The following is a 22,585-nucleotide window of genomic DNA, read 5'->3' as shown; positions in this document are numbered from 1 at the left end:
TATAAGTTTCATTATTGATGAACATAAGTTGTACACTATTTTATTTTTGTACAATTCTGTAAAATCTACCATCTTGAAAGGTCTGGAGCTGCTTCCGCTGCCAAAGATCATTTTTAGAGAAGACAGCAGGAAGCACATGGTGAGTATGTTGTTTACGGATTTAAAGATTTGTTTGAATTGTAGTCCAAATTTTAAGGCAGACATCCATTAGCACTAGAAAGGTCTAAAGTTAAATGCATGACAAACTGAAGATAAATCCATTAATGGTATTGATGCTTTCACTTTCTATCCCTGTATTGGTTTTTCTACACATAGCTGACTGATTGTGTGTTGGATTTTTACTTTCAGCGTCATGCGATGAGAGGCGGTGCCCACTGAGCAGTTGACATCAGAAGAACAACGTGGCGGGATGCAAAGAAATCCAAGGTTAGTCAACAGTCAACCTAGAAAATGACTAGAATTGAAACGCAGCAGTAGCTTTGGATCTAACGCACAATAATGTTGATATGAGATTCTCAAGACAAACGAATAATGTCTTCACTTTAGAGGTGAAGAATTTTTGTTAGAACTTCAGATTTTTGAAAGGTCAGAGCTTATTTTGTTTTTAAATGGGCACATCACATGTAATATTTTAATGAAGATGCTAAATTTAGTTTGTAAAAAGCCAAGAGGAGGATGTGAATTGAGTATGATTAATTACTGTGAAAAAGGAAACCTGTCCAGTCTAGTGGTCAAAATATGTATGACAGCCAGTTAGTAAAATCTGATCAAGTGCATTTATACATTTACTAATGTGTGCTACTTCCTCTTTTCATTTCATGCCGAAGGTAAATTAACTTTTTACTCCGCTACAAATAATGTGGCTGCAGTTACTTTACAAAGAGAGCAGTACTGACATTTTACACACAAGATATCCTAAAGGCTTATAAAACGTGCTTTCAAACCTTCAAATGTGAATCTTTATAGTTTTTCCCTCGAAATCAGTGTCCGATTTCCTCCTTAGATCTGGAGACCAGTATTAATCAAGAAAAGAAAATCAGTGGATTCACTTTATGATGAAAAGTTGCTACATCCTAATACAGAAAGCTCCACCTTCACCTGCAATAAAATAGACTTAATATACCCACAATAAGATGATATCGGCTGATACGGACTGATTGTATACGCTGTTGTAGACTGACAACAGCGCTATCTGACATCTGAACAGCCAGCATTAACCAGAAATCAAAGAATTCTGTTGTATCAAGATTTTATTAGGCTTACTGTACATTCATGTACTGTACAGCATGTTCATCACATGAAAGTATACTCTTGCAATTTAGAGTATTGAGAGGAAGGCAAAAGAACTCAGGCTCCATATTAACAAAGCAACACGAGGATAAGTATGCAAAAGAAATACAGACGTACACGTGTTTGCAAACAGAATTGAAGTGGCATGATTTAGTCCAAATTAAATGTAATATAGTTAACTTTTTGAGCATTCTCTCAGCAAAAAGTGGGACCAAAATAAACAAAGCAATAAATAGGCACTGGGGAAGTAGTCACAAAAGCATTAGGCATGAGAGCCACTGACTGCTTACAATGTTTGGGATGTAGGTTGGGTGGGGGGGGGGGGGGGGCATCTGTGCTGAAAGGTAGTCAAATGAAATTCAAAAACAAAAAAAAAACAACATACAGATGAGAATAGCTTGAGTGCTTATCAGTTGAAGTCAATTATGAGTCTGATGAGAAGGCTCTGTGTGCATTCGGAAACTGCTGAGAGTTGAAATCAGGGTCATCCCGCACTCTCTTCTTGATGTCAGTTTTTACCTGAGAGATAGAAAAGATGTTGCGATCATGATGGAGGAAATAAGCAAAGAAGCATGAGGGAAAAGTGACTTTGTGGTTAGTGGGGCTACCATGTGAACACAAACTTGTTCCTTCTGATTGGCAATAAGAGCAGAAGTTATAGAAACAGCACTGGAACTTCTGAACACTTCTGTAGTGTTTCATCTCAAAAAACAACATGCTATTAAATTTACATTATACATTTTCTAGGCTATTTTATTATATGTAATATAATAATTATATGTAATTGTGTCTGTTAGTTTAAAGAGTTATACTTCTTACATCCAACCCACGCAATGGTTCATCTATATGATCATTCAGGGAACTGGAGTTTCTGCTGCTCCTTATTTGAACAATGGATCTTGAATGTTGTGTTTTTATTTAGACTAACAAGAAATTACAGGCCTGTTGTTTAACATGTAGATTGCATGATTTGACTGACTAATGCAAATGATGGGAAATATAATGACAAGAAACGCACACCATGGTCATAAGTAGTTCTGTGGGTCAGATTTGACTACCTGTTCTGCATACGCCTCCTTTAGCTCCTGGGTCTCCAGATCGTCCTGTAATCGCTCAGCAGAGGTCATAGGTTTCACCCCGGCGTTCTTGGCTGCTTGACTGACTGCATCTGAGAGGGAAATTAGGCTTCCACTGCCCTGTCCCGTCTGAAACACATCACACATACACACAACTTAAAAAAGGTAAGATAGCTGGCAGTTGTATGTAATAAGATAACACTTGGTCAAAAGAGGGACAATTGTTCGCCACAGCAGTTAATATACATAGAAAGATAGTTTTCAAAAGAAAAAAAAGGGGGGGGGGGCGGAGAAAGCAGAGTTAAGTTACAACTGCTCTGCGTACCTTTCTGCGTTTAGCTGGCATGCCATGCAAATAGGCATCGGACAATGGAGGCTGAGCCTTCATCTTCCTCTGGGTCATCATATCACACCTGATGATGGGCACCCACTCCTACAAAACAGTACAGTATATACACCAGGAATGTTGAATCTATTCGCATTTTTCAAGTCTGTTTTCATCTATTTGCTAAATTAATTCAAGCAAACGCAATTTGGGAAGCCACACTTGATTTGACAAATCCTGTACAAGTCTTATATTGGCTTTGTCTAAAGTTTAAATCTCTGTCTTCTGTATTGGAATTGTGTTAGAAAGGCACCTCTTAACAATCAGCTCATGAGTGTTGTTTACTTTGAATTAAAGGCACTTTTTCCAGAAACAAAGCCCTAATTACTGTGTAATCAAGACATAGCTCCAACATCACTGGAGCTATTGTCAACAGGAAAAAACTGTTTTCCCATGCAGACTAATAGGGAAACACTTCAGGGAGCGGTTGTCATGGCCACATGTTTTGCTGCACTGCACTAACTGTGAAAGGTAAATTGTAAATGAAAACTCCTGGGGCTCTTACAGGTGGAACAGCAGCTGCCCAGGCCTCCGACTCTCCAGCAGATTCCGCTTTCCCTTCCTCAGCTCCTGCTGCTGCCATGTCGCCACCTAGTGGTGCAGCTCCTCCTGAGGCTCCCAGGTCCCCAGGCAACACCCTCGTCTCCCGTGACGACGCCCTTGTGTTGGGTGACGCTGACATGGCCTCCTCTGCTGTGGTTGCTGCAGCCGGTGAGAGGTTGTCCCCAAGCTTTGAAGGAAAGAACATCAAAATGAGGGAGCGAACAGGCACAGCGATACTTAAAATGTCACACTGAGTTGGTCCAAAAAAAAAAAAGGATATTAAAGACACACTTACCGTTGCACTTTGTGCTTGTTCAGGCTCTTGTGTTCCAGTGGCAGAAGGCTGATCTCCCTGTGAAAGAATTTCATCTAATATTTATTAGCCATTTCAGATGTACTGTCCAAAGTAACAGGATACAGAACAGCCATCAGGTAAGACAGGCTGCTTTTTCTGCAGGTGACATGTTTGTATTCCGCTCTGTTCTAATCTGCAGGAATACGGACAAAATTATCATGTTAAATTCAGAAATTTACATCTGCAGAGACAAAATATGGGCACCAAATTTAATCCTGAATTTAACATGTAGAACTAAGAAGCTATGTCACGTACACCAGACTTGCAGATATGACTTCCTCCAACTGCAAATAATATGATAGTTCTTTTTCTGGGAAGGAGCCATTGAAACTGGTACAAAATAAATATAAAAAAATACAAAAAAAAAAAAAAAACATCTACCCAATTCATTACCTGTGTGTGAACTATGTAGTTCTGGATCTGTTCCTGTGTGATGGGGATGTGCTCCAGAATAACCTGCAGCCTCATCGTCATCATGCTGGTCATCCAGTTGACGAGGCTGGGGCTGATGTCACTGGACATCCTCCGCTCAAAGTACAAAAGAAGATTCAACCTTTACTTAACTGTATACTGTCACTTTAAAATATTAACAGAATCTTGAAAAATGAAAGCTGCAAGCCAGCAAAGCAACAAGGTTGTCATTAAGGCTGTGCTACTATCACAAAAAAATAATTGAAGGAGCAAGGGCACTGTTATTGTAAACTTAAAGTAAACGTAATAGCAGTATTTCTGTAAGCATACACATTTTTTTTTTTTTTTGGCAGAAGGTGGAATTACAACTACAGTTGAGCCTGTATTCAGCAGAAGGCCCTTTGAACATGTGAAAGGAGCTAATAACCTAACCCCAAACCCTGAGTCTAACATTTCCTTTAATGTTTCCCCGATACACCACAGGAGTCCACAGGGAGCTGCAGATGAAGCTTTTGTGAGGACTGATCAGGGGCCAGCTGCAGCTTCCCTGCATGTCTGTGACTGACTAACTGAGGAAGTGTTGGGCGTCCCCTATTGGCCGACGCAGATTATGTTACGTCATCAAAAAGCGCTCCTAGAGGAGCATTTAGCCTCCGGGAGGTGAGAGGAAAGGCTCGGTGCGGAAACAACCGCTGGCAGTTTAGAGGGGCTGGTGTCGGATCCGGATCCCGCCCCTCAGATTTGGACTCTGTGCCTTCGGATCTATCCGCTCAAACGACGCGGTTAACGAGTGGAAACTCTACACAACACGACATTTCAAACTCCAAACCACTTTATTTGGGCGTGAGACGCACAACATTACACACTGTAGGTCCAGTACACGACAACACACAGGGCGGAGTTTCTGTGTTTCCGCCTGGTGCCCAGTATTTAAAGGTCCGGGTAGCGCACTGCCCGCAAAGAGTAGTTCCGCCATTTTCTCCTCGACAAATCACAGAAAAGCTACAAGGCAAAAGTCAGGAGTAAATTTCGTCTCCTAACAAATTTTGCCTTAACTAGAGGGAAAATGTCACAGTGACATTAGCTTGATCTCTCACTATCCACAAAGCCAAATCAGACTTAAAATATTGAAATAGGTGCATAAAATAAACATGGCTACAGTTTGGACAGAAAAAATATTTTAGGTAAGCAGGAAGGTTCCTGAAATGCCATTACATTATGATGATGATGATATTTCCAGGTTTCACCTCGGTAGCAATATTAGGTAAACATTTTGACAGTCGCAAACATCTACAAACTACAACAATGAAATCCTGCTTATGCGTTCATTTGGAATTTGATTTGGTATTAATGTCACATTACATTGTTGAACTTTGCCTGTTTGCTCAGTCGTTTGTAATTTTGGGTTCATTCTGACTAAAGGCATTTTACTTTTATCCCGTTGTGGATAGTATCACAATTCTGTAGCTTGCACAGCTCCGCCATGTCACTTGAAAACGTAGTTACTGCTATCAATGCCAACTTGTAGTTCTTGTTGATCCATGTGGTATTAATCTGTCACAAACTAAATTTTGTCAAGTTGTCTAATCACAGACAATTTTGGCATCAGGATGGTGTTGACCTTGGTGATGACTCCTGGGAAGCACACAAACGTCCAACACAACACACACATCTGTCCTTCCTGCTCCAGGTGAATTCAGTTTTGTCTACAATAAATTTAAAAGCAACACTCAAATGTAAAAGCACTCAGTCTTTCCATTTTTGATGTAGAAGAAAGAATAGCACCTCTGGATCAACATCCACATTCAACTGCTGAAGAGTCAGTCACTGTCATTTTCCAGGTGCCTCTTTCAGTGACACAAAGTGTGTACAATGCTTGCAAATTGCTGATTTACAACGTTACCAAGTTACCATGTTTGGAATGAAATTACTTAACATTTCTAAAATTATGTTGATAGGGTGTTGATACTTCTATGCATCATCCACTTAAGGAGAACCATGAAATTAAGGCAGAACACACTGATCTATTTGAATATGCTGGAAATACGCAGAATGTGTGCCAGTTTAGAAATTTGCTAATGCACTTGAAGAAAGCAAGAACATGTCAAGCTCATTACCATATGGATTCTTTACAAAGACCGGCCAAGGTAAATAAAAAATTCAAACATATTGAAGCTCAGGCTTCCTACAGATGAAGACTGTTAATTGAAGATCCAATCACATTCAGACAAAAGCACGCTATGGAGCAGGCAGCTTCCAGCCAAAGGAACCTCGAAAAAGATCCCATAGGAACAAGAGGTAAGCATGCCAGAGTGCAGGCAGCTACCAGGCTAAAAAAAATCTAGAGAAAGACCCCATAGGAATGAGAGCCAGACATGCCAGAGTGCAGGCAGCTGCAAGGCAAAGAAGTCTAGAGAAAGATCCATTGGAACTACAACCAAACATGCCAGAGTTCAGGTGGCTACCAAAAAGAAAAAATCGAGAGAAAGAGCCCACCGTAGGACCTCCCAGACATGCTAGAGTGCAGGAAGCTTTTGGAAAAGCAACTACCCAACTCCAGCAGAGCCAAAATAAACCGTCTGAGGCTGAAAAGACTAAACAAGAGACGATGCCATGCTGCCTCTTCCCTGACCTGCTTTTCAAGGATGAAAAAGATCCCATCAACTTCAACAACTCCTGTGAGGTCAGTGTTAAAAGTGAAGGCTTCTCATCTAATGGACGTAGATTTGGTTCCCCACTGAGAAACTCTTCTCTCAATTCATCTGAACTGCACAAATCTGTAATGTGCAGTGTCTCTACTTTGGACCTCAGTCCTTCTGCGGACAATACATCTATTCTGATGGGAGCAGGCTTCCCAGGCAAAGAAGGATTACTTCAGACACTGGTGAAGATGGAGGTAAAGACAGAAGCGGAACAGCTTTCAAATGACCAATATAGCTTGTCTTAACAGCACAATAATAACAAGTAATCCCACCAATGACTTCTTTAGCGCGACTTCCCCATCGAGGACAGCAATACAAAGCACCTAGTTAACACATCTTTGCAAAAGGCAGCAAAGCAACAGGACTTGGGTGAACTGCATGAGAGCCAAAATGCGCCAACAGAGGCTGTAAAGATTGAACAGGTGGTTACAGCTTCCTACTCAGTCCTCTTCCACAAACTGCACAAGCAACATTAGTAGCTGTCCCCAGGGCTATACAGCTGGGATGCCCAGTATTTGAAGCAACACCAGGCCAACCAGTTCTCTTTGCGGGGAAAAGACTCCTGTCACCACAGCGGGATCCACAGCACAGCCAGTGAGCCAAACTATTAACTAGAAGCTGAATATACTTAACCCTAACCCTATGTGCGGGGAGAAGAGAGAACATGTGCCCATGGGCTGGACAACACCACATTGTTACCAGTCCTTTTTTGCTTTGTTTCTGTCTTTTCATGACTAATTATTCTCTGAACATGTCAGTGCATGTTGATGTACATATATACCTCAGTTGACACAGGTCATGTCAGGTTTAGTAAGTACCATATTGGCGTTTAGATGCAAACTGATGCTCCAATCAAAAATAAATATGTACTAATGCATTTAAATATTCAAAAGGTCATCTTTTATATATATTAGCATGAACACAGCGAATACAGTTGTTAATCTTTAAATGTGTGTTTTTTCATTTTCATTCATTCAATTTCATTTTTCAGTCTTTATTTGAATATTAAAACTTCAGTTTCTTATCTCTGAAAGGAGTTTTTTTTATCTGATGGATGCAAATGCAGAAAGTACTAAACACATTTCCAAACATGGCCAGGGGATGATATGGATATGAATAGGGGGTGTATTGCCAATTTGGTTAAAGAAAACAAATGAATTCAGAGGACAGAGCACTTTTTCTTATTAATAAGCTTGGATCTCGAAAAATAAGCCCATGCATATTAGTGTTGACATCTGAATTTGTAAAATGTGGCACAGACCCACCTAAAGCCGTAGATCTGCCAGAAGAAGATGCTAAAAATGCCCTACATAATTTTATTTGATGGCATCTGCAGTATTTACAAATTAATCTGTTTTTTATACAACTAACAACTTTTCAATTGCAATAGCTGCTGCATGAAATATGATATAAGCTGAAATTCTATAATGCTAATGTCGGTATTTCACGCTACAATAATAAAACAAGACAGCTGTCTTCTGTAGGAATAAAGCTGTAGCCTCATCTCTACAGAGAGGGAAGTTTAGATTCATTGCACGACAACAATCAAAATCCGTAATCAACTGTCGCTGAACTTTGACGTCCGGAGGTGGTTACACTTAATTTGTGTAATTCAAGGTCATGTTACCTGAAGTCTAGGTAACAGTTTAGGTCCTAAACTGACCCTGCTTGTAGTGTATTGTGGAAAGCCTGCCTAAATAAAGTCAACTGTGTAGAATCCGAAGGTCTATTTACTCATTACTTCAACAGACAAAGTTATTTTGTTCATTTCCTGTCAGTATCTGATATTGAAACCTTATGCAAAGAGACAAATGTGCTTGCATTTTCACAAAACATTACATTTGATATCTTACATCCATACCCTGTTGAACAGTGAGCCGGAATCTGAGCAGAAAAAAACTCAAGCGACTTAGTGAAATATGGTGTACTAACTATTCGGTGGTTGATGACTGCAGTTAGAGCTCTCTGGTCTCCTCTCAGGCAGTGTAGGTTGAGGGCGAGACACTCAAAAAGGGCCTGGTTACACATCTGAAGCAACTGGGGCCCAAAGGAGTCATCTGCATGAAAAGTATATTTAAAATCATCAGGTATATAATGCATTCAATAATTTAGTCCAATAACTGATTCCTTTAAAATTCAGCACCACATTTACTAAAGAGATTTAACAGCAGTATTTTATATACTCTCAGCAGTATATGTGATAAAAATTAATTTAATATGAAAACATATATTGAACAGAGGGATAAAGGAGGTTTACCAGTGCAGCGCAGAATATGTGTGGCAATGCGAGTCAGCTGCTGTCTGAAGAAAGACATATTGGTCTGGGTAACATCGACGCCCTCCAACACAGTGACTGAAGACTCTCTCTGTGGGACATAAAAGAGACAGTGCTATTGCTATTTGAAAAGAAAGATGGCACAGCATCTCTCTTTTTAGCTGTGGAGAACGGCAAATCTTTTAGCTGTGCTAAATTAATGTCTTATCGTGTAAATAAATGATGTAACATTTTCTCCTTCACTATTTTGAGTTTAACTGGAGGAGGAGACGACATCGAGGACTTACAAAGCTTTCAGTAATGTATTCCTCCAGTTCATTAACAAGACTGTTGGCGGCCTCCTGGGAGATGGAAAGACATGAGGAAAAACAAAAGAATGGCACCACACAGAAGAGGGTTAGGGTTAGGGTTAGACATTTACAATTAAAATGTCAAGATACGAGTAATTATAGATGTCAATGTAAGGTTTAGGAGGTAAGGAGTAGTACTGACAGCAATGTTCTGGTCAGTGGGCTCTCTGCCATTGAGGTAGTTCTGGGTGAAGAACTGGGACAGCTGAGGCTGGATGCGGCCCAGTGGCTGATGTTGGCCATGAAGTAACATCACCAAGTCTGACATGGTGAAAGTCTGGCACACCAACATCAGCAGCTCTCCAAAAAACCCTGAGAACCATTGAACCATTGAATTGCTCATTAAAGGGAAATGAGGTGATGAAAAGAGTTAAGTTTAAGAAGTGAAATATCGTTGAATATACTCTCTGACTAAATTATATGCTGTTCTGTACCGGTGGGATCTTCAGGACTGATGAAGATGTTTGTTGCCTGCGACAGCCTCTGCATAAACTGAGCAATGCTCTCCGTGTCATTCTGGGCTTGTCCCAGAGAGCCCATCATGGTGCTCAGAACGCCACGGACGATTCCTGTGAACAGCTCCGGGTTGAGGGCTTCTGCTGCTGCAGAGGGGTTAGGCATCACATTGGGCCCTGTACCAGGAGCTGGAGTTGTACCAGATGGAGGTGGTGGTGGAGAAAAAATGGGCTGGGCCTAGAAATAAATCAAAGACTTGTTACTATTACTTAACCTTACTTTAAATAAAAGTGTTTGTTTTTTTTAATGGAAAGCACTACATATATAGCCCAGGTAAAACACCAACTGTCAGCCCACTCGTCCTCTACTTAGTCACACGAGGTATGATAACTGACCTGCTGCATGAACTCACTCACTCCCTGGATAAAGGCTGGGACACCAGAGGTGGTGACAGTGATGGAAGGGGCTCCACCAGGGGCTCCACCAGGGCCTGCACCAGCCACACCAGCTACCCCCAGGAGAGAACCCAGGAGCTGGCTCAGGTCTGGGGGCATATCCTGGGACTGGGGCTCACTGGGGTTGGTCTCCGGCTGGCTCGGGGGACTACCAGTGCTTGCAGTTGATGGGGGCGTTGGGCCCGAGGTGGAGAAAGAAAAGGAGGAGGAGGAAGAAGTTTGAGATGAGGAGGAGGAGGAGGAGGAGGAGGAAGAGGATGTGGATGTCGATGAGGAGGAAGATGAGACATTTTGACCAGCTGTAGGGGAATAAAAACAATGATTAACAGAGATCATTTCTAAAATTTCCACTATGCAGGATTTTCCTAAAAACAGAGACGTGCCCAATATCAATCACCACTTCAGCACCTTCCAGATTTGCTATGCACTAGACATTTTTGGCTGCCACCTGAGTACTGGGTGTGTAGGTTGTCTGCGTACGTGTACATGTGTTTTAGAACTGTCATTTAACAATCAGGGTTTTTTTCTGATTCCGTTACCGGTTCCGATACCGTTGAACACGGTAGGAGGGGAAATGGTATGCTAACCAATAAATCTGGCATAGCATACCTTTAAGCTATTATAGAAAACACTGATAATATAGTCAAAATCTAAATATAGCCAAAGGAAGATCTTACCAATTTGTCCTGGTAGCAAAAGTTGTCCAACTAGTCCACTAATCATCTGGTTGAGAGCAGCAGGGTTAAAAGCCTGTGGAGCAAGATGTTTCAATTAGTCTCAAATGTTGATCATATTGACAATTAAAAATCTAGAAAGGTAAACAGGAAACAAATCAGAAATATAACCCACCTGTCCTGGCTGCTGGCCCGGCATGGCAGCCCTCAAATTAATAGTGGTTCCCCGGGTGCCGAATGCTGGAGGGGGCATGTTGGGTGCAAAAGGTGGGCGAGTGAACACAACCCTGGCCTGGGGGCCAGTGTGGGGAGGAGGTGGGGGAGCAGTTGGGGTGGTGGTAGGTGTGTTCGGACCCGTGGTTGTAGCTGAGGAGTTGGCCGTGGAGCTGTAGCCAGGAGGTGTAGGCTGTGGTGGAACTGGCTGGCCATTGGCAGCGGCAGTGGCCGCACTAGTTGCTACAGCAGCAGCGTATTGGCTGATTTGCTGCATGAGATTTCGCATGAAATCAGGGGGAAGGGCACCTGAGGAAAGATATATTTTTAAGAGATGAAAAGTAATCCATTAGGACTGCAACTACTAATTTTTTTAAAGGAACAATCAACTGGCAGTTACCTGGTTGTCCAGGCATTTGCTGTCCAGCTGCTGCAGGGTTACCACCAGGGCCTGCACATAACACACACACACGCAAAAAAAAAAAAAAAAGGAAAAGAAAAGAAAAAAGGTATGAACTCCCATGACCAATCCAAAAGAGAGAGGAAAAAAAAAAACAAAAAAACTTGCTGGTATTTTACTTTCAGCAAATTTCAACAGAGCCACTATTTCACAGACATAAGGAAAAAGTCTCATGCAATTTATGTTGATACATCAAACATTTCCCATTCCTGAGATCAGTCAGAAAATGCTCGTGGTAGCAGAGCATGGACGATGAAGTGGTGTCATTTCATTTCAATGCATTGCCACCCAGCAATATGACAAACAAACAGCTTTGATGAAGTGGAGCATTCAATCAGTGGCTGATAGGGGACAACACACCGTCCGTGTTCATCTGCATCATGACCACCGGGACTGCCTGGTGGCTGATCCTGATGACCCGGGGGCCAGCCTGTCCCTGTCCAGCCTGCTGATTGGACGGGGAAGTCTGTGGGGGAAAGGTCTGTCCCTGACCTGCCTGCTCCGACTGGCCGGCTGACTGAGTAGGCGTGGCTTGTCCCTCAGTGCTGTTTGCCGCAACAGTCACTGTGGCACCCAGGTTCATCTGTTGGTGGAGGTACAAGCAAAATCAGTGATGTGATGCAATGAAAAGATAGCATTAATAACCTCTAACTGAAATGACCTCAAACTAAAATATGCTCATATTAACTTACTTGTACTGGGATGTGATGGTGCACAGCTCCAGGCAGAGTGACCGGTGCGGCATAGTGGGAAAAAGGCCGAACCACATGCAAGTGGCGAGGTACAGGGCTTATGAGGTTCAATCGCAGGTCACTGAGAGCCACTAGGGCATTACCAAGAAGACGGAGACACTCCCATGTCAGGATGAGAGTTCGCTGGTCCTCTTCTCTCTCCTGCAGCAGAAAATAGAACCACATGAGGAAAACCACTGGTATTTCACAATACAAAAATGACACAAACTGAATATAAACAATCAAACATCCGCCTTTCTCCACAGATGTAAAAAACACCTTTAACCTCAAACCAAAATGCACTCTAAATGGATTTTAAATTTAAACACAAAGGAATTTAAAATTTCTTTAATGAGACCTGCTTAGCATTAGCAGGTGTTCAACAGATATCCCAGAAGGCTGATAAAAAAATAATCAATCTCATAAACTAAAGATTATCAGTTAACTATTTGGCTATTGCAATCCTACAGTATTGTTGTTGTATTCTGCATTGGTGGCCGTCTCCAAGATGGTGTGAGCTCTCTGGATGAAGGGCTGCAGTCTCTCCTCCACCCTCCTTAGCTCAGTCAACATTTCTGCCAGCTCAGCTGGGCTTGGATGACTAGAGGAGCAAAGGAAGTCAAAGCTGGTTACAATCACACATACAATATTCTTTTTTTAATATAACAAGGGTAATATAACAATATAACAAGGGTTGTAACCCTGGTACAACTATGTAGCCTATATAACAATCTGAGTCTCTGATATATGTCTCACTTGGGTCCAGGTTGGGGTGTTGGTCCCTCAGACTGCGCTGTAGAGGTAGGTGGAGGTGGGGGGGTTGTTGGAGGTGGGGAAGTATCCATGGGCTGGGAAGAAGGAGATGGAGTGGAGGTGGTAGATGAAGATGAGGGTGGAGGTGGGGCAGCAGCAGAAGCTGCCTCTGTCTGGGTGGATGATTCACTTGGCCGCCCCTGAAAACACACACAAAATAGCAGATGAATTCGTTCTTTAAAGTTCCCTGGATCTCTGCTGGTGGAACTATTTCAAGGCTGAGTTCTCACTTCCATTCGGTGGATGACATCATTGACGTCCCTCAGCAGGTTTTCAGCAAGCACCAGCCTCAACCTAGGCTCACTCTGCACTGGCTGGTCCATATCAATATGCACATTCATGGACCCATTACTCTGAAACAGAAATGGGGAAAATTAGCTAAGCACAAGATATGTCTGTGTGGGAGGGTATACAAGCATCAGAAAAGGTAAATTACCCCAGTGCTGGTTGTGACTCTGGCATTCCTGGCACTCTCTCCCACCATCTGCTGGACTGACATCTAAACAAAAGTAACACAGATTTAACAAAGCTTAGCAAGCAAAAGCTGAGATGGAATGAAAATTCTTTTTGATTTGAGGTTATTAATTTTGGTGGTAGAGTGCTGGATGGGACTAATCTTGTTTCTAATCTTGTACTTCTTCCATCTAAGAGGACATTGCCCTCTCGGTATAATATAGTCAGGTACCATCTTTAAGGTGGTACTGGACTAGTAATAGGTCATACTTTTTAAAAAGTGGAAAAGTGTAATTGCATTCAATAACAACAATGGCATAACTAAATGAGATTGCATTCTTCCACTGAGTATATAGCTATTTAATAGCTGGCAATTGAATAAAATAAACAAAAAATTAATCAAAAATAAATACATCATAACCATTAGGATTAAGTTGTTCAACTTTAAATAAGACATAAAGTAGACTTACCTGTATCTGCTGGGGGTCCATGATGTTGACAGGGAGGTTGAAGGTGCCAAGCATTACATAGCTGTTAGCATTACGATCATGTGGAGGTGCTTGGGATGTCCCTTGAGAGGACGAGGAGGGCCCACTGTCAGCCGAAGTGCTTCCTGACCCTGAGCCAGGTTGAGAGGGTGGAGGGGGAGCACGCTCCACAAGGTGTATCACCTTGCCGCCAACATCTGGAAAAAGAGATACCTATAGTTACATTTGTGCGCGTACAATAGCTTATCAATTTCAAACTTTTTAATTTGAGACACTGGTGTGTTAGCTTTCAGCACCTATTGCATTTATTTAAAGTGGACCTCAGGGAAAATAGGAAAAAGAAGAGTACAAAATAATTTTTTCAAGTATTTTTGTAGAAACTAGAATCACTAAGTTTGATTTCATGAAAAAAAAATTTTTTGATTAAAATTTGAAATGGTCAACAGTTGTCAAAAGCAACAAATTGATTATTAAACTCATCACTGCAACTGATGAAATTCAGCAATGACACACTCCTGTAGTAGGGGTGCAACACAACAGTGAAATACATCTACGATCAGCCTAAATATTAAGAAAATATTGTGCTTGTAATTATAAATAAATTAGACTTTTTAATGTTATATAACAGTACAATATCGATTCTAAAAAAATACAGCATAGAGATCAATCTAAAACACTGTAACAGCGCATAATTAAGTAGCACATTAGTTAATCCCTTAATTACTTACTGTAGTCTGTCAGAGTCCTTTCATCCTGTAACACTCTGCCTTGGTAGATCAGCCTCTGTTTGTCCACAGGAATGCCCACTGAAGGGGCAATATGCTCCTTAAATTCCTTCACCGTCAACTACAAAACAAGGCAAACAGAGATCAGTCAGATGATTTCAACGGTAAATAGAAATTGACTCCAGATCTCAGTAGGAACTGGTTATTTACCTGAGCCCCCACAGTGTAGGTTCTGCTCTGGGAGTCTAGTGTTTTGACAGTCACCTCTATGTCTGCAGTTTGTTCCTCCATGGTGTTCCTGCTTGATCACATAATGCATGCTAGTAATCATAACCTAACCATTGTTAGGTTCAAGGCAGCTGTTGATATTCATTTTAAAACTCTTAACTTCACATTGGTTGATTTTTTTTCAAAGCATCAGCCAAGTCTATTAAATATCAGCAAATAAATACACAAAAATGATCAGACCGAAGGTAGACGTCTGCAAAATGGCCGTTTTGACCAACCAACGAACACAAAACTCGAAAACATTTACTAAAACAAGAAAACTAAAGCTTTCAAAAATCTGAAACTGTGTTTACTGTCGTCTTTTTAATATTCAAGTACATGTTGGTCAAACTAAAATGGAGTTATTTTATACTTAATCTAGTGTAGATGTGAAAAGACAATAGAAGCAAAGTTTCACAAATCTCTTTTTTTATCCTAACCTGAAGCTTTAGATGAGGGGGCGGATTAGTCAGAAGTCCTTTTGTGTTTGTGTCTTCACAAACAGACAAAAGGTTTCTCCTAACTGAAACAGTTACTGGGTCAACTGATGTTTTATTACTAGTTGCATCAAGTTATCAAGACAATCGGTTCCTAGCTCGGCTATATATTGGAAAATCAAATATTAATTCAATACATTAGACGATGTCATACAAATCCACTCGCTAACCGGTTAACACTAGCCTAACACCGTTAGTTACCGCTAGCTTGCTAGCATGTGTTAGCATCGGAAGGCGAGCAGGAAGCTAAGGTGGCTAAGCTAATGCTAACGAAACTGAACGTTAACGGACAGCTTATCATATCAGAGTGGGCCGAGTGGCTCGTTTTGACGGATATCTTGTTGTTTGGCGGTTACCTCAAAAGTCGCGATATCCTTTCAACGTATCCAGTGTATGCAGCTGTTTCTTATCACAAAGTAAGACGTAAATTACTTCCTAGAACAAGCTTCGGTACTTGGCAGAGGCGACCAGGACTCAGGAAGTGACGTCGAATGGCACCGGAAGTGTTTCCCAACATCGAGGAGAGGAGGAGGGAGCAGAAAAAATGGCGAATCTCGTGGAGGCAACAACCCAGCAGCAGTTCGAGGATTTCTTAGCCAAAGCTGGAAAATGCCTGACCGTGGTGCACTTCCAGGCGGCCTGGGCTCCTCAGTGCGGCCACATGAACGAAGTCATGGCCGAGCTGGCGAAGGAGCACACGACCACCACTTTCGTTAAGCTGGAGGCGGAAGCGGTGCCGGAGGTGTCGGAGAAGTACGAGATCTCCTCCGTTCCCACTTTCCTGTTCCTCAAAGGAGGGGAGAAGGTGGACCGCCTGGACGGGGCCCACGCTCCGGAGCTGACCAAGAAGGTGCAGCGCTTGGCGGTGGCACGGAGTCTCGGCGGGGAAGCGGGGAGCGGCGGCGGCGGCGGCGGCACGGACCTGAACCAGCGGCTGAAGAAGCTGATCAACGCGGCGCCATGCATGCTCTTCATGAAGGGGTCCTCACAGGAGCCCCGCTGCGGCTTCAGCCGGCAGATAGTGGCCCTGCTGAAGGAGCGCAACATCCAGTTCAGCAGCTTTGACATCCTGTCCGACGAGGAGGTCCGACAGGGGTTGAAGACCTACTCCAACTGGCCCACCTACCCACAGCTGTATGTCAACGGAGAGTTGTTGGGAGGACTGGACATAGTGAAGGAGCTGGCAGAGTCTGGAGAGCTGGAGAACACCTGCCCCAAGGCTGTGACCCTGGAGCACCGACTGAAGACCATCATCAACCAGAGCCCAGTCATGCTGTTCATGAAGGGCAACAAGGAGGCTGCCAAGTGTGGCTTCAGCAGGCAGATACTGGAGATTTTGAATGGCACCGGCGTAGATTATGACACCTTTGATATTCTGCAAGATGAAGAGGTGCGTCAGGGTCTGAAGACTTATTCTAACTGGCCGACCTACCCCCAGCTGTACGTGAAAGGAGAACTGATCGGGGGTTTGGACATAGTCAAGGAGCTGAAGGAGAGCGGAGACCTGGCTTCGGTGATGAAGGGGCAGTCGTAGGTGGATTTGCTGTGGCATCAGTGCTGAAGAGGCGGAAGAAGATCAGACCTATGCCACTGATGTTAAACTGCAATAGTGCCAGGAAGAGAAAGAAACCATTAATGAAAAGAAGTTAGAGTAAATAATCAAAGTAATCTCTACTAACCTATTGTACTGTTTGAATAGGTTCATGCTTTGTTTACTGTTAACAACAAAGCTGCAATTAACCAGAAGTCACTGAGTACACAGTATACAGTCCCTGGAAAGCTTTGCTCTGAAAATAAATCTTAAGGTGATTGTCATATGATCCCTGTGCTTGATCCCCACATTCATCATTAAATCCTCCTTGTTATATGACACTGGAAAAATATTTGGGAATAGTTGGCCTTAGTTCATGTGTCAGACCAACATCTCTTCTTCCGCTGTTCAGCATTGCAATTAACAATGGGTTTTTGTTTAGTGAAACATTACTTGCCCACTGCGTTGCTGTCCTGTCCAACTGCTGTTCACACATTCTACATCTGAAAGACAAATGATCTTTTTGCCATATTCAAGAATCACTTAAATATTATTAAAATACTTTAAATGCTACATGCCACTTATTGCTTTGTGTCTTCATCAATGTTATGATTAAACAATAAAAAAATGAGATTTTGTTGGGGGGGGGGGGGGTTGTCCCTCTTGGATGAACTACATGCTATGCTCATCAGTTAGGAACACATAAGTGGCCCAGTTCCAGCTGCAATATAAATACTAAGCATACCTTAATGTCAGGGTAGAAATCATGTGCACTGATTCTATTCCAGAGAAACAAAATTATTTGCTGTGTTTGTAATAAATATGAAAAATCCACAATTCTTGGAGCTGATTTTATACACTTCAGCAAATGTTTTTTTGTAGTTTATTCACTCATAAATTTACTAAATGGGAAAACAGGCAGTGGATTTAGTGTGTAATAAAATAACCTACGCTCATGAAAGCGTACCAAACTTAGTCAAATGCAGCAATCCTTCAATAAAGCTTTGCCTATCTTTAATATTAGTATTGTTTCTCTTGTTTAGGCAATCTCCATTTATACAAATTATGTGGACAAAATAAAGGAAATACCTGTCCCAAATCAGTTGGTCAGAAATAAACAGTGGTAAAGTATTTAAATAAATTGAGTTTATAATACAGAGAGACAATTTTTCCATCCATATATAACGTAGTGACAGAAACATCAAGAGGAGAAAGTAAGTTCACGGGGTCATGTGTGATGACAAGCTTGATGTCTGACACCACCTTGTGGAAGTATGTGTTAAACTCAAGTAAAACTTGATCTAAGAGCTGAAGCGCCCAGTTGTTCAATTAATTAGTCAATCAAAACAAATTAAGAAGCAGTTAAAATGCAAATAATTCCCTGTTTTCAGATTCTCTAACATTAAAGTTTTCTGCTTTTATTCATGTCTGCCTAATCATTTTTTGTATTTTGGACAAAGTAAGCCATCTAAGTCAGTTTGGGCTGTTGGAAACTTGATTAATTTTGAAAATAAAGAGTGATTGATATTCTTGGAAATAAACACTGTGACATTCTCCCAAAATTCGGATAATTATTGGTGCAGGATGATAACTGAAGAGTTAACTTCAAACTTGTGGTTAATGATTCCCAGTGGATGTATGTTGACAGACTCTGTGGAACAGACTGAACTCAAACAAACTTGCAGAGCCTCGCTGTTTTTAAGATATTTTAAGGGGTGAGGAGACTGTGGCATGGTAGCTTGCAAAGAGCATCTACAATTAACTGCTATGTTAAAAAGACTGAAAAGAAAACCCCACCTCCTACATAAGATGGTGACTCATTCAGAAAGCTTTGAGTTTCTCCTTTAAGGAGATTGTGGAACAAGCGATCAGCTCGATGTGTGGGAGGATGATTCATCTTAATATAAATGTGTTTATCCTAAATCTTAAAAAAACAGGATGCAGACATCCCGTATTGAACCCAGCACTCATCTCTGGTAAAGATTGGGGGTATTACAGCTATACATGTTAATAATTTACTTACACCCACACTCATTTTTAAGTGATAAGCGTTGAAACACCAGTGTCCTCAGGATTCACAAGCATTTTGTTTAGTTTCATGATTGACTGTTGACTCTAAGGCTGCAATTATGTTTGAGAAAGCACTGCACTCTTTTCTCTCTTTATATGGTTTATTGTATCAGATCATCTATCCCTGTACTTTTCCTGAGCAGTTGCCTGCCAACACTGTCAACCGTCAGCAGGTGAGCAACAAAATTATAGTTTGACATTTCTGTATTGTGAAAAGGACAAAGGTATTTGCATGAGCAACCAATAACAAGAGTGAGCTTAATCTTAATGTGTAGTATGAGCGACTGAAACATTATTCCTCTCTTTTTGCACTTTGGTATGGGTGATTTTTGAGGTTAATTTTATGGCAAATGAACCAAACATGTTTATACTACTTCTGCTCAATCCTGCTGTGTGACACGTCAGTTATACGTTGGTTTCACACTTGCTGCAGGCACGGAGACATTTAGCGAGTTAATTATTAGACGCAGTGGCACATTTGCACTTCACACTCCCTCAGTTTTTTCCCTCAGGGGTCTGTGTAGTAAGGTGTGGGTTTATATCATAAATAGGTTTTGTTCCTAAGCTGTAGCTGCCATCCTCCACTGTTATTTCACCTTATTGTGTCTGTCTGTGTGTTTTAGTATCTGGGCCAATGGTACTTTCAGGCAGCAGTCAGTCATAAGGTGGCTGACATCCAGAAGTTCAAAGCTATGGACAACATGTTGTTCATCATTGAGGAGAAAGCCAATGACACACTGCAGCTGACTGGACATTTGCGAGTGTGAGCACACATACATACACAGACAACGTGAAAGATGCGCTGCGTGGTTGTGCATTTCTATGAAGACAGTTCTCCAAAACTATTAATTACAAGAGACTTCAGTCTGTAAAATGATATTCATGGTGATAATTAAGAAGTAGCTTGTGAATGTGTCTAAAGTCTTTTCCTGTGTGAATGGAGTTTGCTTTCATTTTATAAATTGTATTTTGAATTTACAGTATGTTTGAGGCTGGAGTGGCAATTGATTGTAGTAATTTTTAATATCCAGTGGTGGAAACACACAAATACTTTACTGAGGTGAAAGTGCCAACATAATAAAAGCACTGATGTACAAGTACAAGTGCTGCTACCTCAGTGAATACTCGAGTATTACTGACTAAATGTACTTTACAGTATGTATGAAAAAAGGAGTCTGCAGAAAATAGACCCTCTGAGTTATATGCTAATATTTTGTGATGCATTTCATGACTCAATATTGATGAGAAAACAATGCTTTATTGTTGTGGTTGGTGGACCTGGTTTTAACTGCTCTTTGTAAAGTTAGTAGATAAGTCCAGTGATTCCCAACCGAGGGGACAGGCCCAGTGGGAAAATTGCACTTTGGTGTGATAGCAACAGCTGACAGACATCTAAAACAGTACTAGAAGCCCCAGCTAGAAACTTCACTTCTGAAATACTCCAGTAAAGTAAAAATTGTCATTAAGAGCTGTACCAGATTAAAATACCTGAATACGTCCCATCACTGGGAATATAAAAGCTTTGATAGTATAACATGCATGAAACTGAAATGACTGACCTGAGAAAACCCAGGATTATTAATAGGGACCAAAATTAGGGAAGTGACATTCAAAATGTGTAAAAGGTGTCAAAAACATTTCAGAAATGAAAGACTCAGATGGTGTTTTTTTTTTTTTTTTTTTTACAGAGCTGCTTTAAGGTCATTCAGTGTCTGTGTTTGTACATTTTTATAGGGGAGATACATGCATGAACCACACCTGGACCTATCATATACACCCTGAAAAGGAGGATTTGGAACTGGAGGGTAAATACAGTACCATCTGCAGGCACAATCACACACACACACACACACATGCACACACAAATACAAACACACACACAAAGTTATTATTTTTGAGTATCTGAAAGTTAAAGCCAGTTAATTTTTAAAAAACATATTGTAGATGGGAAATTTGTGACAATGTTCAAATAAAAAAAATCTGCATCATTGCCAAAATGTAGTGAGGATTCATTAACATTCCCAGAATTTAATTTTCATGCTCTGGTAAAATCCCTGAGCAGATGTTGTCCAAATCAGTTCAAGTTCATTTTATTTATTTTATTTATTATTTATTTTTGCTGTTACCAAAAAACAAAAAGCCAAAAACAGCCAATTACCCAGAATCCATCTGGAATCGCTCCGGTCATGTTGTGTTTTTTGTGCCACCGTGCCCCCTGGTCAGGAAAGCCCAAACGGAGGAACCTGCTCTGGAGGGGCACATGGGCCAACTGCGCCAATTGCATCATTTTCCAGGAAGTGGAGCCGCCGCTGAAAGAAACAGACACTGAAGACTCGCTCAACAGATTCATGCTGTATTGTAAGGCATCTTAAAGGAATACCTCACACCCCAATAACAATGATTTCAGCCTTCTTCTACACCCTTACTGACCAACCAAGCTTCAACACAGTTTGGTCAGACCAGTTAAACCAATGTCTGTGTTTTATTCAGCTCTTCTGCTCTTATTAGCTTATCTGATCAGCTATTGTTCAGTAGTGTGTTGAGGTGCTATGGTGACTGAAGCAAAATTGTGGAAATCATATATCAGCAAGCTTTCTTTGGCTAAAACACATTTCGATCATCACACCTGGCAGCGCCTGGTCCTTTCACCTTTGCTTATTTTCTTCCCACGGTAGCACGGGAGAAGGAAGTGGATCCTGAGGTTGCGACATTTCTCAAAAATTCAGCTTGTCACAGAATGTCAGAGAGTGTCAGACCACCTCAAACAAAAGGTTTGTCATTTAGATCTTTTTTTTTTTTGGAGAAGATAATGCATCTGAATCTGAACAATTTTATTCTGAAATCTATAAATTTTGCTTGCTTTTACAGACTTTTGTGCCTAAATAATAACACTGAGGAAGGTACGGGAATTACCTTTGACTTCCATTCTCCTTTAATGATTTTTAAACCTATAATTGTTTCGTGTTTGCTGAGTGACCTTACATTTCAATCTCTCCATACTCTTTCATGCAGGATTTTGCCTCGAACTTGGACTCCCTGGATAGCAATGTATTTGTTTCTTGTTTTCCCTACGTAGCAGTGAATAAAATAAAACTAAACCGCAGGCATTTTATTCCTCTTTGGAAACGTGTTGTTGAATTCTAAGCTAAATAGCACAATGCTAAAGTGAAGCTAGCTGTAATTTTTTTATTGTAAGATTTTAGGAGCAGTTGCCTGTGTTGAAAGAAAACACCTTTCAAAAACCACCCAACAAAAAGATGAGGCTTTCTCATGATGCTACTGAAAAAACAAAACATAAAAAAAAAAAAAAAAACAGTTCACATAACTTGAATGAAAGTTAATTCATGAATGGTCCTGCACTGCGC

General features: G+C 41.2%; 3 protein-coding genes and 1 long non-coding RNA gene across 6 annotated transcripts; 3 read left to right on the top strand and 1 right to left on the bottom strand.

Moving 5' to 3' along the window:
* Positions 1-1,235: 1,235 nt before the first annotated feature.
* On the bottom strand, positions 1,236-16,121 carry bag6 (BCL2 associated athanogene 6). Of its 3 annotated transcripts, none has more exons than XM_029503712.1 (25): positions 15,976-16,121; positions 15,066-15,153; positions 14,859-14,976; positions 14,113-14,327; positions 13,626-13,688; positions 13,420-13,542; positions 13,133-13,329; positions 12,845-12,977; positions 12,338-12,538; positions 12,006-12,228; positions 11,586-11,636; positions 11,148-11,494; positions 10,976-11,048; positions 10,239-10,597; positions 9,822-10,080; positions 9,530-9,699; positions 9,325-9,378; positions 9,020-9,128; positions 8,695-8,819; positions 4,043-4,177; positions 3,590-3,646; positions 3,257-3,481; positions 2,692-2,799; positions 2,349-2,495; positions 1,236-1,809 (listed from the first exon to the last, which is right to left on the bottom strand). In XM_029503712.1, exons 2-25 carry the CDS (start codon positions 15,144-15,146, stop codon positions 1,714-1,716), a joined length of 3,669 nt encoding a protein of 1,222 aa, XP_029359572.1. In that variant the 5' UTR covers positions 15,147-15,153; positions 15,976-16,121; the 3' UTR covers positions 1,236-1,713. The 3 variants fall into 3 exon arrangements, with proteins under 3 accessions (XP_029359572.1, XP_029359574.1, XP_029359573.1); XM_029503714.1 differs by having other exon boundaries at positions 12,138-12,228; XM_029503713.1 differs by having other exon boundaries at positions 1,714-1,809; positions 15,066-15,156; positions 15,976-16,103.
* On the top strand, positions 2,377-4,023 carry LOC115044593 (uncharacterized). Its single transcript, XR_003840840.1, has 2 exons — positions 2,377-2,531; positions 3,259-4,023. It is a non-coding gene; the product is annotated as an uncharacterized LOC115044593 (long non-coding RNA).
* A 21-nt stretch (positions 16,122-16,142) lies between the features above and the next one.
* glrx3 (glutaredoxin 3) lies at positions 16,143-18,638 on the top strand. Its single transcript, XM_029503715.1, has one exon. It carries the CDS (start codon positions 16,164-16,166, stop codon positions 17,151-17,153), a length of 990 nt encoding a protein of 329 aa, XP_029359575.1. The 5' UTR covers positions 16,143-16,163; the 3' UTR covers positions 17,154-18,638.
* Positions 18,639-19,279: 641 nt separating this feature from the next.
* On the top strand, positions 19,280-22,264 carry apom (apolipoprotein M). Its single transcript, XM_029503829.1, has 6 exons — positions 19,280-19,393; positions 19,844-19,983; positions 20,955-21,025; positions 21,444-21,578; positions 21,896-21,991; positions 22,233-22,264. Exons 1-6 carry the CDS (start codon positions 19,280-19,282, stop codon positions 22,262-22,264), a joined length of 588 nt encoding a protein of 195 aa, XP_029359689.1.
* Positions 22,265-22,585: the final 321 nt, after the last annotated feature.

The sequence above is a fragment of the Echeneis naucrates genome, chromosome 6 (genome assembly GCF_900963305.1).
Source record: "Echeneis naucrates chromosome 6, fEcheNa1.1, whole genome shotgun sequence".
Classification (NCBI taxonomy): Eukaryota; Metazoa; Chordata; class Actinopteri; order Carangiformes; family Echeneidae; genus Echeneis; species Echeneis naucrates.
Note: the sequence above shows the minus strand (reverse complement) of the source record. Positions and strands in the feature narration are given on the sequence as shown.

What these genes read in the sequence shown, in the direction of transcription:
- bag6 (XM_029503712.1), bottom strand. Translation starts at nt 15,146, where the DNA reads ATGGAGGAACAAACTGCAGACATAGAGGTGACTGTCAAAACACTAGAC. An exon ending in CCTACACTGTGGGGGCTCAG is followed by an intron (nt 14,977 to 15,065) that starts GTAAATAACCAG and finishes CTTGTTTTGTAG; the next exon opens with TTGACGGTGAAGGAATTTAA. An exon ending in TGCCAGCTAAACGCAGAAAG is followed by an intron (nt 2,496 to 2,691) that starts GTACGCAGAGCA and finishes GATGTGTTTCAG; the next exon opens with ACGGGACAGGGCAGTGGAAG.
- glrx3 (XM_029503715.1), top strand. Translation starts at nt 16,164, where the DNA reads ATGGCGAATCTCGTGGAGGCAACAACCCAGCAGCAGTTCGAGGATTTC.
- apom (XM_029503829.1), top strand. Translation starts at nt 19,280, where the DNA reads ATGTTTGAGAAAGCACTGCACTCTTTTCTCTCTTTATATGGTTTATTG. An exon ending in CTGACTGGACATTTGCGAGT is followed by an intron (nt 19,984 to 20,954) that starts GTGAGCACACAT and finishes ACATTTTTATAG; the next exon opens with GGGAGATACATGCATGAACC. An exon ending in CAGACCACCTCAAACAAAAG is followed by an intron (nt 21,992 to 22,232) that starts GTTTGTCATTTA and finishes TCTTTCATGCAG; the next exon opens with GATTTTGCCTCGAACTTGGA.